A 14,760-nucleotide genomic window follows, 5' to 3' on the forward strand; every position below is an offset into this window, starting at 1 on the left:
ATGCATTCCAAAACTAACCTTATGAAGTAAAATGATAGATTATTAAATTCAAATATATAATTGTTTATATTCATTTTTATTATTTATATTTAGAATAAGGCTTCATAATATTTTCTTAGGTAAAACTAATTATTAGTTTAAGATAAACAAATTAAAAAAAGATAAAAAATTATATATGAAGAGATAAAACCGTAATACTACTGTTTGGGAGAAAAATCAAATATTTCACTTTATAATATATATATATATATATATATATATATATATATATATATATACCGAATTATGAGTAGTTAGAATTGCAACATAGAACATACAATTAAAAAAAATAAAAAAAAAATTCTATTTAGAAGCGGGATCTATTTTAAGCAATTCTACCCAAATTATCTTTGATATTCTATATATATAATTATATAATTTGTCTTGTGAACTTACCTCAGAATAAAAGTTTACCTCATAATAAAAGTTGTTTTGTATGTTTTGCAGGACAAATTTAAAGGGAAAATACTCAATAAAAGAAAGTAAATTTTCCACTAGTTTTCTTTTTCTATATATCCCAACTCTAAAAAATTTTATCTTTCCTTTCTTTTCTAACTGTTTCTACTTAACCAAACAAAGTCAAGCTAGTTTAATAAACAATAATGGAAAGAAATGGAATAAAATAAAATGATCATTTCACGTTGCAATTTTCTTTCTTTTAGTTGGTGTATCCTTTTAAAAGTGGAATGGGAATTCCAACCCATTCCCTTGAAAAGCTCATTCCATCAAAAATTCCTTTTTTCTGTTCCATCCCTTTCCATTATTAATTAAAAGGAAATACTCAAAAGACCAACTCTCTCCCTGTCTAAGAATCTACATATCTCTCTCCACACAAACTTGGATCCTTAAATATTCTTTAAGTTGTCATAGGTTGAAAACTGCACTCTTTTAAGATAAGAAAATTTTACCAAAGTTTAAAAACTGCACATTTTTTAATTAAGGAAAATTTATCATACTCTAACAAAGTTTAACATCATTATCTCTTCCCCATCTTCTCCAAAAAAAGATCATCCCTCTCTTTTCTTGCTCATTCCCACTATTAAGGAAATATTTCGTGCCAAAAATGAATGTACTTTGCCATGGAATTAGACGAAAATGTGATTGCAAGACATGCAACTTTTACCAACAAAAGTAAAGGTTGAAAAATAATATATATATATATATATAAGAATGGATATTGAAAAGCCATGTGTATAGAAAAGATGAGAGAGAACGTCGGTAGTGTTAAAAGAGAACAAATAGGAATAGAGAGGAAAGAGAGGGAGGATTTTTTTTTTTTTTTTTGGAAAAGATAGGGAGAGATAACAACGTTTAACTTCGTTAGAATATGGTGAATTTTTCTTAATTCAAAAGGGTGCAGTTTTTAAACTTTGGTAAATTTTTTTTGTCTCAAAATGGTGCAATTTTCAAATTTTATTTAAATTAATTGAAGTGATTTAACACCAGCAGTACATAGATTTTAAACTTAGAGAATATTTGATATATATATACGTATAAGTTTTTTTTATGTCATTTTAGAGCATGTATATATATATGTGTGTGTGTGTGTGTGTAGTTATAATATAATTTTTTTTAAAAAAAGAAATAAAATAATCAATTGTCATAATGTTACACGTTTTGGCAAATCCAAAAAGAAAGAAAATAATATATTTCCCCCTTTTTTTTTTTTTTTTGGCAATCTAGAATGTTATATATACACACACACACTACATATGTATGTGCATGTGACTATTTGTATATATGTATATCAGATAAAACTGAGGAAAGATAAGAAAAGGTTAAAATGTAATTTTGTTTTAAAATTTTATATTTTTAATTTTTATAAAGATGGGGTACATTTCGTAAATAAACATGTAATTATAGAAATTGTGACTAATAAGAAGCGCGACACAGCAAGTAGCACTCGTCATAATTTAAACATATTTAATGATTGTTAACTTGTAATTCCTTTGTTCCATATTTGATGTTTCTCAAGTACAATTTTTTAAGAGAATTTGTAATTATTGCATTGTTTTCTTTGAAAATTATTAAGGCCTTCAAGTTTCAATATACATATAATTAAGTTTTAAAATTTTAAAGGAATTTTATGAAAAGATGTAAAAAAAAGTTTTTAAAAGACTTAGAGTGGACTAATATTTTGGAACCAAAAAAAAAAAAAAATTGGATAACTAAATTAAGTCGGAGGGAGTATTTGATATAATTATTTTTTTTACATAAAGTGATGGATGTGATAGAAAGTGATTAGGAACAAACAAGAACGAAATGCAAATGAAGCTAGAAGGAAAATGATGCAAGAATGAAATGATCATTAATGGAATAATCATTCTTATCCGAGTGTTTGGCTGCAAATAAAGAATAATGTATGAATGAAATGACCATCCTCATTCTCCAATTTGATTAGGCTAAATAAAAAGTCAGAATGGAATAATTTTTTTATTAGATTTCCAAAATACCCTACTCGTAATATATTAAATATAATAATATTAAGATATATTTTATTATTTTGAAATAAAATATATAACTAGTTTATACTAATTAATGAATTTTTGTAAAATAAAAAAATAAATATATAATTATTTTACAAAAAGCGAGTTTTGTTTTGCAGCATTAAAAAAAATAAAAAAATCTTTTGTTTGCCCGACGAATGTACTCAAAGAACCCAAGTCAATATCAACAGTCCACACAAAAGTTTAGTTCAAGATTACTAGCACCAACAAAAAGAAATTATTTATACTCATTCTCAATACGAATCAGAATCAACAAACAGGGAGTACTAGAAGGAAAACAAATTGATCAAGTACAGACTGTAGTTAATTGATCAAGGAATTCAACGTAAATTCATATATAGTGCATAGTTAAAATATAATAAAAAAAGAAAAAAAAGAAATAATCCATTCCAATAATATTATTTGTTTTGACAATCCAAAGAGAAAGAAAATAATATATTCGTTGTTTTTTTTTTTTTTTGACAATTTAGAATGTTATTGATATAAGGAATAAAATTGAGGAGAGGAAAATAAAAGAACAGAGATAAGAAAAGGCTAAAGGATAATTTTGTCTTAAAAATTTATATTTTTAATTTTCATAAAGGCTGAAGACATCTCATAAATGAACGTATAATTGTAAGAATTGTGACCAATAAAAAACACGACTGTGGAAAGGCAATCGCAAATTTGTTGTCATATACAAATACTATATAATAAACAAAAATTTGATAATAAAGAAAAAAATTCAAAACAATTTGATTTTGATATAATAGTAATAAAAGTGGTTGACAATCCAACCAACCTAATTTGAAAATTAGCGTACAGACTTTATATAAGACTCCGTTTGTTTCGAATTCGACGTAAAATATTTTTAAAAATATATATATATATATATATTTTTTCTAGATAAAATATTTTTTATTTCTATTTTATCAGTATTTGGCAAACGTCAAGGTTGAGTGCCCGATAAGGTCGAGTCCATCGGGCATAACATGTAAAATAATTTGTCAAAAATTGATGAATAAGTTATTTTTATTAAATTTTAATATTTTTTTTCTTCGTAAATATTTTACAACAACCAAACACTATAAAATAAAAAAATATTTTCTAAAAAATATTTTACGTCCAAACAATCGGAGCCTTAAATTACAAGTTCTATTTACAAACTCAACCCGAGTTAACTCAACCAACCAAATGCTACAAGCATTTTCACAAACCCAGTTACCTTACCAAGCCAAAAATGCACAAGTACCCTCCACCACCACCCCTTTGATAAAGTCAGTCTTGTATAAAAATTGTAGTCAATGACAAGATTGTTAGAAATATTTTTAAATGACCAAAAATTTTGACCAGAAGATTGTAAAAGAATGACAAACTCAGATAGAAAGTTTCCTCAAAATTTTTGGCCAGAAGATTGTAAAAGATGGTGATATATCTTAAAATGACCAAAAATTTTGGTCAGAAGATTGTAAAAGAATGACAAACTCAGATAGAAAGTTTCCTGAAAAAATTGGGACAAAAATAGTATAAAGATCAGAGATGGTGATGAGCTTGGTTTTCGAAGCTTAGATTGGTGGTTTACTGAGTCAAATTGTCCAAGGGTTAACAATAAAGTATATATATATATATATATATATTTGTTACTTATAGAGAAACAAATCACATATGTAAGACCTTGTAGATAGAGCCAAAGCAGGTGGTGAGTTGGGGGTCTGGATTAATTACAAAGAAGCTAGCTGTGATCTTGAACACTGGTATGTTTACAAACTTTGACAAGGTACAAAGGAGGAAATAAATTCCTCATCCTTAAACAGTGATGCTGAGCCTCCCCTAACACATAAGTAATACCCCACGAGGCCAAGGCTTTCAACAAAGTTTCTCTAGCATTTTCATACCCATGGCTCACTTTGATAGTTGACATACACAAGGAAAATTGTTCATTTTGAGCAATCTTAAAAAATAAAAATAAAAATACAAAAAGAAAAAGAAAAAAGGGTAAGATAGTTTATCTCATTCTGATGGAGACTCAGAGTGATTCTGGCGACGGCGACGGCGATGGCGACGGTGACGACGGTGTCTACTTCGATTTTGGCTGTCAGAGTCCGAATTATTATATGAATAAGAACGCCTGTGTCTGCTCCTTTTATGATGCCTATCGTCATCTGAAGAACTTGATTCAGAATGTTTTCCCTTCTTTCTCTTGTGCGTCTTCTTCTTTGACCTCTTCTCATCATCATCAGGAGAAGACGACCAATCATCTGTATGATATTTTGATTTAGTACTAGTTGGTGACGACCGCCTTTTGTGCTTACTCTTACTGCTGGACTTTTTCTTCTTGGGTTTACTTGTGAAGCTGGTCAGCAACTCTGGGATGTTCTCCCCACCAAGGAATCCTACAAATTGGATAGGAATGACAATGAAAATCTATCCAGGTTACTTGAGAAACAAGAATTTCCAGAAATGAAGATGCCTTTTTACCTCCATACTCATCAAATATGTCCTCAGCGACTATTTGCTGGTTGGGATCATCAGGTTTGAATCCTCCACGAGGAGGACTCATTCCTGGTTTTTGTTTCAACTCCCACTTTAGGGGCTGAAAAAGAAGAAGAAGAGGCAAAGTACATCAAATGAGACGCTAGATATTGTAGTCAAAACAAGTAGTATGCAGGGCCATGCCATTTGAATTAAAGAATGTAAGAATGCATTAGCAAATTTCCAGTGTTAATTTATGACCGGCACATAATAAATTAAAATGACCGATAACGGGCATGAGCCTGCATAATAAACGACAGATGCAAAATTAACATCATCGTACCAAATAGTGACTGTTAACTACCATCTACTTCAAAAACTTAAGTTGTTAGAGAGAGTGTAGCTTAAATATATAAATCCTTCAACACGCCCCCTCACGTGTGGCCTTCTTTTGGTCCAACATGTGTTTTTCAATTTTTTTATTCAGGGTGACGGTGAGGTTTGAACTCGAGACCTTTGGCTCTGATGCCATGTTAACTACCATCTACTTCAAAAGCTTAAGCTGTTAGAGAGAGTGTAACTTAAATATATAAATCCTTCATCATTTAGCAACAAATTATAATCTAAATTCATCAATGAGATGGATGTGAAATATCAAAAACAAAATGTTTAAGATTATATGAGGATTTAAAGTACTGATATGAAAAGGGCGATGATGTGGAAAGCTGAATCTGATGGAGTGACAGAAAGAGTAGAGACAAAGGGTTCATCAGAAGAGGAAAAACAAATTCACAGAACAGTTTAAACAAGTTTGATAGAGAAATAGATTTGTCTAAAATTAAAGCAGTCTATAGATCACCAATTTTGGGTTAAGCAAATTTAATGTTCACTATCTTGCAAAGACATGAATGCATGCCATAAAATATTATATGATATAGGAATTAATGCGGAAAATTCTTAAGAAATTGGATAGGAATGAAGTGAAGACAGATCAACAAAGTTGAACATACCATGCTCCTCCTCCTCCTCTAAGCCAAACCCTCATCTAACCCACTATCTGCCCAGATTTCAACTCAGCATGTTGACTCCAATAAAATTGGATAGGAATTACTATTATTATTAAGTTATGGGGACATCCAAGGCATGTCCGCTGATCCAGATGATTCGGTAAATGGGCTTGGAATTCACCCTTGGCGCCACGGGCTGTTGACGTTTGGGCTTAGTAAGTGGGCCGGATGGCCTGGGTCAGCAGTCTATATGGAAGCAAGACTTTGTTTGGGCTTGTTCCGGGCTGGGTTCTCCCAATTTGGGTTTGACACCGATTGGGCCCTTGCTGCATCTAAGATAACTTTGAAGTATGATGACGTGGACGATTCTTACTAGAAGGGGGGATTTTTTCCCTCCACACTTTGCCCCAATTTCCTCTTTCAGAAAAAAAACAAGTTGTATTGTGTCTACATTGTATCTGACATGAAGATGGTCCACTTTAGAAGTGGACGTGCAGCATAGATTTGGAAATTCAATAATATTGTTCATTAAATCAATAAACTGACCAACGGGCCAGTGGCCTAGCGGTATTAGCCTCTTAGAGATCAAGGGTTCAAGTCTTAAAAGAGACAAATGTGTGTGAGAACCAACTAGGAAAAAAAAAAATCAATAAACTGGGTCAATCACTAAAAAATTGCTTTCTCTAAAGGATTGGGCAACTGTCCTATGAAATCTGTATATCTAGCTCAAGGTAACTAAGTTTCATATTTTCCCCAGTGACTAAACAAGAATTGATCATTAATATTAAAACAGAGAATCAAAACAACATATATATGTAAAATGAATTAAAAAAATAATAATTCCCTATCTTCTCACATTATAATTTTTTTTTTTTTTCCCTAGTAGATACTCACACACCCCCCTCCAAGGAATTGTTTGCACCCAAGAGGAGTCGAACCTTAGACAAAGGGGTTCGCTCACAGTATAATTACTATATTAGAGAGCCTTTAAATTACTTGCACCGCCCTGAAATCCTTGAGGGGATATTACAAAGCAAGAACTTTATTGAATTCATGCAATTCTATAAACATTAGTAGATTTCAGCTACAATTAACAAACAATATAGCAAGTAATCAACTTGACTCGAAAACATTATCATCAATCCTTCAATTCATGGGCAACTTATATTATTTTTAAAACTTTGACTACACCAAAATTAGGAACCTAGTCTTTCTTCCAAATACATGCCCACAAGAACATGATTCTCATTATCTGGCTAACTTTCACCAAATACTTCAAATTGTTTATTTAACATTTCAGATTAAAGAAATAAAAAGCATCAAAACCACCAACTTCTCCTACAGTTTCCTAGGTCAAACTTTCCAGAATCAATTTGATCTCAATTCAATTCTTGCACCAGCCCAGATCTAAGTTCAACCATACTTCAAAAATTTGCTAGTGTACTCCAATTTAGGTTTTACAATCCCATATATAGATTATTCAAACCCACCCAACCCCCACCCAAAAAAAAAAAAAACGAGACAGAGGAAGGATCGGTGATATGAGATGTCTCAATGTATAGGAAATTATGCCCCCAATAATAGTACTACTGATTAACAAGGGTGGGCCTAGGACCTTTTCTAAGGGAGGGCTAAAGCAAATGTATCACAAAAAAAAAAAAAAAAAAAAAGGTGTGAAAAATATCAATTTTTTTACTATTATAAGTTCAGGCATGTCAAAAAATGAGAAAACTTTTTTGTCCAAACCAAATCCCTTATGATACACCAGATCCAGCTCGGTCCGAAATAAGTATCTTCAAATTTTGAGAATCCCAATGATTCCCTAATTGTATTGTCTTTTATTTTATTTTTGTTAGCCATCCCTAATACAAATGAGACTTCAATTGCTCTGTTTGATCTAGAGCAAAAGAAAAGGTACAATCCTTAATTACAATTTTACATATAAACTAAACACACTTGAACATATGAAGATATAAAAATAAAAATAAATTACCACAGCGATCCGCTCAATTTGACATTCAGCATGTAAACAAGCTAAACTTGCTTCAATTACTTGCACAAAGGACTCAGTGCCCCCGCCATCTAAGTTCCCCCCCACCCCCCACAAAAAATAAAAAATAAAAAAAGGATTGGTAATATGAGATGTCACAATGTATTGGAAATTATACCCCCAATAATAGTACTATTGACTAACAAGGGTGGACCTAGGACCTTTTCTGGAGGAGGGCTAAAGCAAATGTATCAACAAAAAAAAAAAAAAAAAGGAAGTGTGAAAGAGATCAATTGTTTTATTATTATAAGTTCAGGCATGTCAAAAAATGAGAAAACTTTTTGTCCAAACAAGAGAATTACAATTTTCTATATAAACTAAACATACTTGGACATATGAATATAAAAAATAAAAAAATGAAAATGAAAAAAAAAAATTACCACGGCTATCCGCACAATTTGACATTAAGCATGTAAACAAACTAAACTTGCTTCAATTACTTGCACAAAGGACTCAGGGCCCCCACCCGAATTTATTATGTTCATCTACACTTTGAAATAGCATTGACTAAAAAGTACTTAACAATTAGTACCATAAATTCAAATCTATGTTCAATCAAACTTCAAATATTTGCTAATGTACTCCAATTTGGGTTTTACTATCCCGCGTATAGATTATGCCACCCCGAAAAGAGAAAAAAAAATAATAAAAAATAAAAAAAAAAATGGATAGGGTAATATGGCCAGAAAAATGGATTGGTAATATGACAAGTCTCAATGTCTTGGAAACCCAATAACAGTACTATTGATTAACAAGGGTGGACCTAGGACCTTTTCTGGGGGCGGGCTAAAGCAAATGCATCACAAAAACAAAATAAATAAATAACTGTGTGAAAAAGATCAATTGTTTTACTATTATAAGTTCAGGCATGTCAAAAAATGAGAGAACTTTTTGTCCAAACAACAGAATTACAATTTTCTATATAAACTAAACATACTTGAACATATGAATATGTAAAATAAAATAAAAAGGAAAAGAAAAATAAAATAAAAATAAAAAATACCACAGCTATCCACACAATTTGACATTAAGCATGTAAACAAGCTAAACTTGCTTCAATTACTTGCACAAAAGACTCAGTGGCCCCACCCCAATTTATTAAGTTCATCTACACTTAGAAATAGCATTGACTAAAAAGTACTTAACAATTAGTACAATATATTCACATCTAAGTTCAACCAAACTTCAAATATTTGCTGGTAATCCAATTTGGGCTTAAAAAAAAAAAAAAAAAATCATTTGTTTTATTATTATAAGTTCAGGCATGTCAAAAATGAGAAAACTTTTTGTCCAAACAAGAGAATTACAATTTTGTATATAAAATAAATATATATACACCACATCTACAACTTGGCATTAAGCATGTAAACAAGCTAAACTTGCTTCAATTACTTGCACAAAGGACTCAGTGGCCCCGCCCAGATTTATTGAGTTCATCTACACTTAGAAATAGCATTAAATAAAAGTACTTAACAACTAGTACCGTAAATTCACATCTAAACACGAGTTCTCTTAACTTTGGGTTATTATTAGGATTCAAAGCCTCTTCATGTGGAGGTAAGGCTACGTACATCTAACCCTCTTGGACCCCGCCGCCTTGTGCACTGGGCTGGCCTTTATTTATTATTATTATTATTATTCAGTTCGATTCGAACTTTATATTAAACAATGTAACCAGGCAGGTTGGTTTAATATTAAGATTAAAAAAAGTCATGAACGTAATCATAACGAGCAGAAAAAATGAGAAGGAAGGAGCACATAATAGTAAGAACCCCGTTAGCATGCTTCTTCTTGTGGAGACCTATGACACAAGTATATAGAGCTTTTTTATCTTGTTTTGGTTATGCCATCCAACATTAGCATGCTTCAACTAATTTTGGAAAAGACAACAATCTGACGCTAAGCTTCTTTAATATAATTGGATCAAAACAAAATTACTCTTCCTCACTTTGGTTGTTATTTAAGTTCCTTTATTAAATGATAGGACCAAAAAAAAACCTTTGCCCAATAAAGGGGCCATTGATTGGTGTAATGATAAAAACTCAAGTGGTCAAGTGCCATGGGGTCAAAATGTTCCCAAATTTTTCGCCCTGTGACGGCACTTGGTCCCACCAAGTCTCAGCCAATTCTCCCACACAAAAAGGTTGCACAAAGGACAAGCGCATGTTTATAGAAGCCTTTGGCTTCCAACCTTCCTATGGCACAAATATTTTTATTTATTTTTTGATAAGTCCTGTGGCACAAATATTACGAGGAAAATCCAGCCAAGGTTTGCAGCAAGCTCACAATGCACTCTCTATATGGCTGCAACCCCTAGCAAGCTTATTTGTAGGCAACTCACAAAACCACTCACAAAGCTAAGGTTCTTGTAATTGTTGTGCGTGCTTCCTTTTGTTCCTACTTAACGTTCGTTTAGTGGTAGTTTGACTTGGTGTGTGTTCCAGGCAGTCAGGCACCAAGGGTGTTTAAGTCAGAGGAAGTTGAGAGCTGGCTTCATAGCGGCAAAATTTTGGTGTGAAATTTGAGCTCTGTGACATCAAGCATGTAAATGATTTCTCAAATCGAAGAGAACATACTTGGTGGGAATTACCCAGTTTAACTGAGCATATTGTCTAGCACTTCCAGCCATTCTATGTTACCTGGGCTCGAGTTCAGCACCTCTTGTTGAAGCACCATTACCAGTTAATGCTTTTTTTGCAAACTTTGTATTCTTAATGGGAATATCAAGTTCAGTTTTTTACATTATTAAACATTTAAGACACAATTCTTATGCCACGTATTATTATCATAGACAGTAAGGAACTATTGCTGATAATGAACATTTCTATAAATTCAAATGTTATAGTTTACACTTTTCGCCCATTTCACTGTTTGAAAGAATGGCCATAATATTCTTTTAACACAATAATGATAGCTTAATGAGAGTCAAATAACCATCTGGAGGGCCAATTTGAACATCAATAATAAATTAAATTCTACAAAATAAAAGGAGTAAATCAGAAGTTTGAGACAAGATTTTTTTACCCCACCAACACCCCCCCCCCCCCCCCCCCCCCCCCCCTCCCCCCAACACAAACAAAAGAAAAAAAGCCTGTAAACTAGAGATTGAGCTATTTTACTCCTTCAATAGTAAGCTATCAACAGAAATAACAATACCTCACTAGAACCTGTTTGAGCAAGGATAGCGGTTAAGGGGTCGTCTCTTTTCAATCGACTCTCTTCACTAGGCATTATAGCGTCCTTCAATGGGCATTCACGATCACCACTTTGATGGCCAAAATTTCCGCATCTTACACATTTTACATTGCGCACTTCAACTGCAAATGGTTTAGACCTTGCTGGAACACCAGTCTCTAGCCTGAAAAATAACATCATTACCAGAACTAGACGCTTATAAGCATTTACTACCACATAAAAAGTATTATAAAAACAGCTATAGGAATAATTGTAATGGCAATATAATTACAAGTTACCATATCTAGGAAGAAACACCAGATAGAGATTTCAGTTAATACCTGACATGTCATAATGATTGTTTCATGAGGCTCTATTTGTTTGCCAAGAAATTTAAAATGTATGTTCATACATACATATATATATCCAGGAATTTAGATTTTTAGCGTATTCATGAAAAAAGAAAAGAAAAGAAGAAGAGAACATCCTAATTTTCTTTTTTTACCAGAAGTTTTTTTTTTTTTTTTTTTAAATGTGAGGGTAAAAAAGACACTGTGTAAGCTAGTTTCTAAAAACTTCACAGCCCTAGCCAATAAATAACAATAACTCAAAATAAGTTGCAATCCTGATTCCAAAAACTAACAGATGATAAAGATATAAATCATAAATTTTAAAATGGTATTGTAAAAAAAGGAAAAAGAGACAAATTGATCTAAGCTATCCGTATGCTGTTATTTTAAATAGCCTGATGTCTAATTGTGTCTTCTAGATTATCAATGTATCTCTTCTAATGCCTTTATTGCGCAACAATTACTGATGAACAGGTATATGGCGTGATGTACTAACAAAGGCTATCACGTCAACCAAGAACTGTGACCACCTCGCAAGGCTCAGTCATATGTTTAAAGCCAATTTGACAACATGAATAATATCTTACATTAAATGAATATGAGCAATATCTACACATGCCTTGGAGCATTTTTAAGAACTTCGAATTGTTCTTCTGTTGGTAGCGCTCGACCAAAAACATCTTTTGGCCTCGGCTTCTTTCTTTCTTCACCTGAAGGCTCTCTAATGGGCATAGGTTCTTTCGACCTTCAAGATAAACACAAACTGCATTAGTCACTTGTGGAAAGTGGGAACAACAATCAAGAAGCTTCAGTTCCAACACATGTAAACATTAGTACATTGCATTGGAAGCCCCACCCGTGGGTGGGTGTTGTGAAGGGCTGTCCTCCTCATGCTTTTTCCTCTCCTCGGCAACCTCTGCAGCTTTGGCACTCTCAGCATTGTAACCAGGTGGACGGACATACATAAAGCTAACAGCTTTCATTATCTCCATCTATCCAGTAGTCACACATCAATAGCTCAAACACTCAGTACAAATTATATACACACAAATTTCACATTTACATGTGCATTTCTAGCGTGTTGTGTGTGTTGGTTTTTTGTATAAGTGAGGCCAACAACACCCTTTGTCTCAAAACATCGAGGTATAGAGTAAGAAATTAGTCCATATCAACTTATCTAGGCAAGTAAGTGACTCTACATACATACATGTTTAAATGCAAACATATATATATGTATGTAAGTATATATGTCTGGATGTGAAATTACCTTTTCCTTCTCTTTCTTGGAGACGAGAGCGGACTGGCGGAAGAATTCTTGCTCCTGAGCATACTGCAGGAAGCCAGAATGAAATGAAAAAAAAAAAAAAAAAAGATGATTAGTTAGAGAGAGAGAATTTGTGTTAGTGGATTAGGGAGAGAAAATCAAATCATCCAACGAGAAAGCAAAAAGTAGAACCTCGCGTGCGACTTCTTGGGCACGACGATCGCGCTGGGCGTGGGTTTGTTCGGCGATCCATTTGCGTCGCTGGTTAGGGTAAGAGAGAGGGTGCCAAGGCTTCTGGTTGAGGTAAGAGTGGGACCAAGCTGTGCCGGCTTTGGTCTTGTAATCAACCTCTCCGTCTTTGTCCGAGAACCTCTTGCTCAGCCTTATTCCACCTCCTTCTTCTTCCTCCATCGTCCTCGATTCTCTGATTTTCTCTCTACCTTCCCTCTTTGCTGATTGAGGAAGGGAATGGTTGTTGCGAAATCGGATCAAAGCAGTCCCAATTGGACCGGTCTGTCTGGCCTGCCCTTTCGTGCAGGGCTACACGGCCCAACTCCAATTTATTTTATTTTTTATTTTTTATTTTTTATTTTTTTCCTTACAGAATCCAATGACAACTACATGTTTTTAATTGTAAATATAAGCTCATTATTATTATTATTATAGTCATTTTTTTTGGTTACATAATCCAATGACAACTACATATTTTTTCTTGTAAATATTCCTGCCAATAAAAATTGTTATATAATTTTTAGATATTTTTCTTGTAATCAAATACCATTTTAAAAAATGTTAGACAAAAAATGCTTCATGCATTTTTACCAAACATGAGGGAACATTAATTATTTTATTCCTTTTTTTTTCTCCCTTTAATTAATATTATAAATATTGTACGTGTATATATAAATAAAATAATGTGTTGCAATAATGACTATAATAATTATTTACCCAAAAAAAAATGACTATAATAATAATGAGCTTAAATTTTTGTTTCATAATATTTGAACTTTTAAAAGTATTTTTTTTTTTCCCTAGTTGGTAGACTTGAACCCTTAACATCCCTTTTGGAAGGGTTGATACCGCTAAACCACTAGTCGTTGGTCTTTTAAAAGTATTGTTTAAAAAGTGCAAATTGAAAAAAAATTAAATTTCAAGGAGACACGAACTCAATTTTTTTTCAAACTCTTTATTTTGGGTCAATATATGCATTTTGAAAAAGATTGGGGGCCAATTGAAATTTTTAATAAATTTTAGGGACAAAATCTACAAATTAATTAATATTTAGGGGCTATTAATAGAATTTTTAAAAAAACTTGGGTGCTCAATATATGTGTTTCAAAAATTAGGGGGCCAATTAAAAATTTTAATAGATTTAGAAGCAAAATTTACAAATTAATTAACATGTAGGAGGTAGTAAACAAAATTTCCAAAAAGTTTGGAGGGCTATGACCCTTTCTACCCCAGCTCCACCCTAGCAACAGTAGAGTTAAAGCATGGAAATAAATTATTTTCGAGCGCTCGTTTGCCCCAGCTCCACCCCTGGCAACATATATACATCAAGAAACCATCTTTCTTTATTTGAATTTGAAATAATAACATATATTGATTTAAAATTACTTACATTATGTAATAGATGATTGTATTTCTTGCAGGTTGCTAACGTATATTCAAGAATACATTATATATTGTAACCACCTATATATATATATATATATTCAATAATCATTGTATTATATATATAGCTGCTAAGCTTGCTATCTATAACTTCTACTTACTTTGTGTACCTAGTTTAATTGTTTTTTGTCTCAATATCCTTCTCTCTCCATCCTCATTCCTTCTATCTCCATCCTCAATCGTTTTTCATCCTCAGATTGCAGGATGTCTGATTTCTTTCGTGACATCAACGACCATCTGTCCA

At 32.4% G+C, this 14,760-nt stretch overlaps 1 protein-coding gene across 1 annotated transcript; it reads right to left on the minus strand.

The window, feature by feature from the left end:
- Positions 1–4,220: 4,220 nt before the first annotated feature.
- On the minus strand, positions 4,221–13,362 carry LOC132308849 (uncharacterized zinc finger CCHC domain-containing protein At4g19190). Its single transcript, XM_059807103.1, has 7 exons — positions 13,035–13,362; positions 12,846–12,908; positions 12,416–12,570; positions 12,198–12,323; positions 11,211–11,412; positions 5,004–5,118; positions 4,221–4,918 (listed from the first exon to the last, which is right to left on the minus strand). The coding sequence occupies exons 1-7, from the start codon at positions 13,251–13,253 to the stop codon at positions 4,536–4,538; spliced, it is 1,263 nt and encodes a 420-aa protein (XP_059663086.1). The 5' UTR covers positions 13,254–13,362; the 3' UTR covers positions 4,221–4,535.
- Positions 13,363–14,760: the final 1,398 nt, after the last annotated feature.

Source organism: Cornus florida, unplaced genomic scaffold, assembly GCF_030987335.1.
Source record: "Cornus florida cultivar Cherokee Brave unplaced genomic scaffold, ASM3098733v1 CherokeeBrave_3.0.0_Hap2_Chr05, whole genome shotgun sequence".
Taxonomy (NCBI): Eukaryota; Viridiplantae; Streptophyta; class Magnoliopsida; order Cornales; family Cornaceae; genus Cornus; species Cornus florida.

Coding starts and splice junctions, on each gene's coding strand:
- LOC132308849 (XM_059807103.1), bottom strand. CDS start 13,253: ATGGAGGAAGAAGAAGGAGGTGGAATAAGGCTGAGCAAGAGGTTCTCG. Junction 12,909..13,034: donor CCCAAGAAGTCGCACGCGAG/GTTCTACTTTTT, acceptor GGCTTCCTGCAG/TATGCTCAGGAGCAAGAATT. Junction 4,919..5,003: donor CATATTTGATGAGTATGGAG/GTAAAAAGGCAT, acceptor TCCAATTTGTAG/GATTCCTTGGTGGGGAGAAC.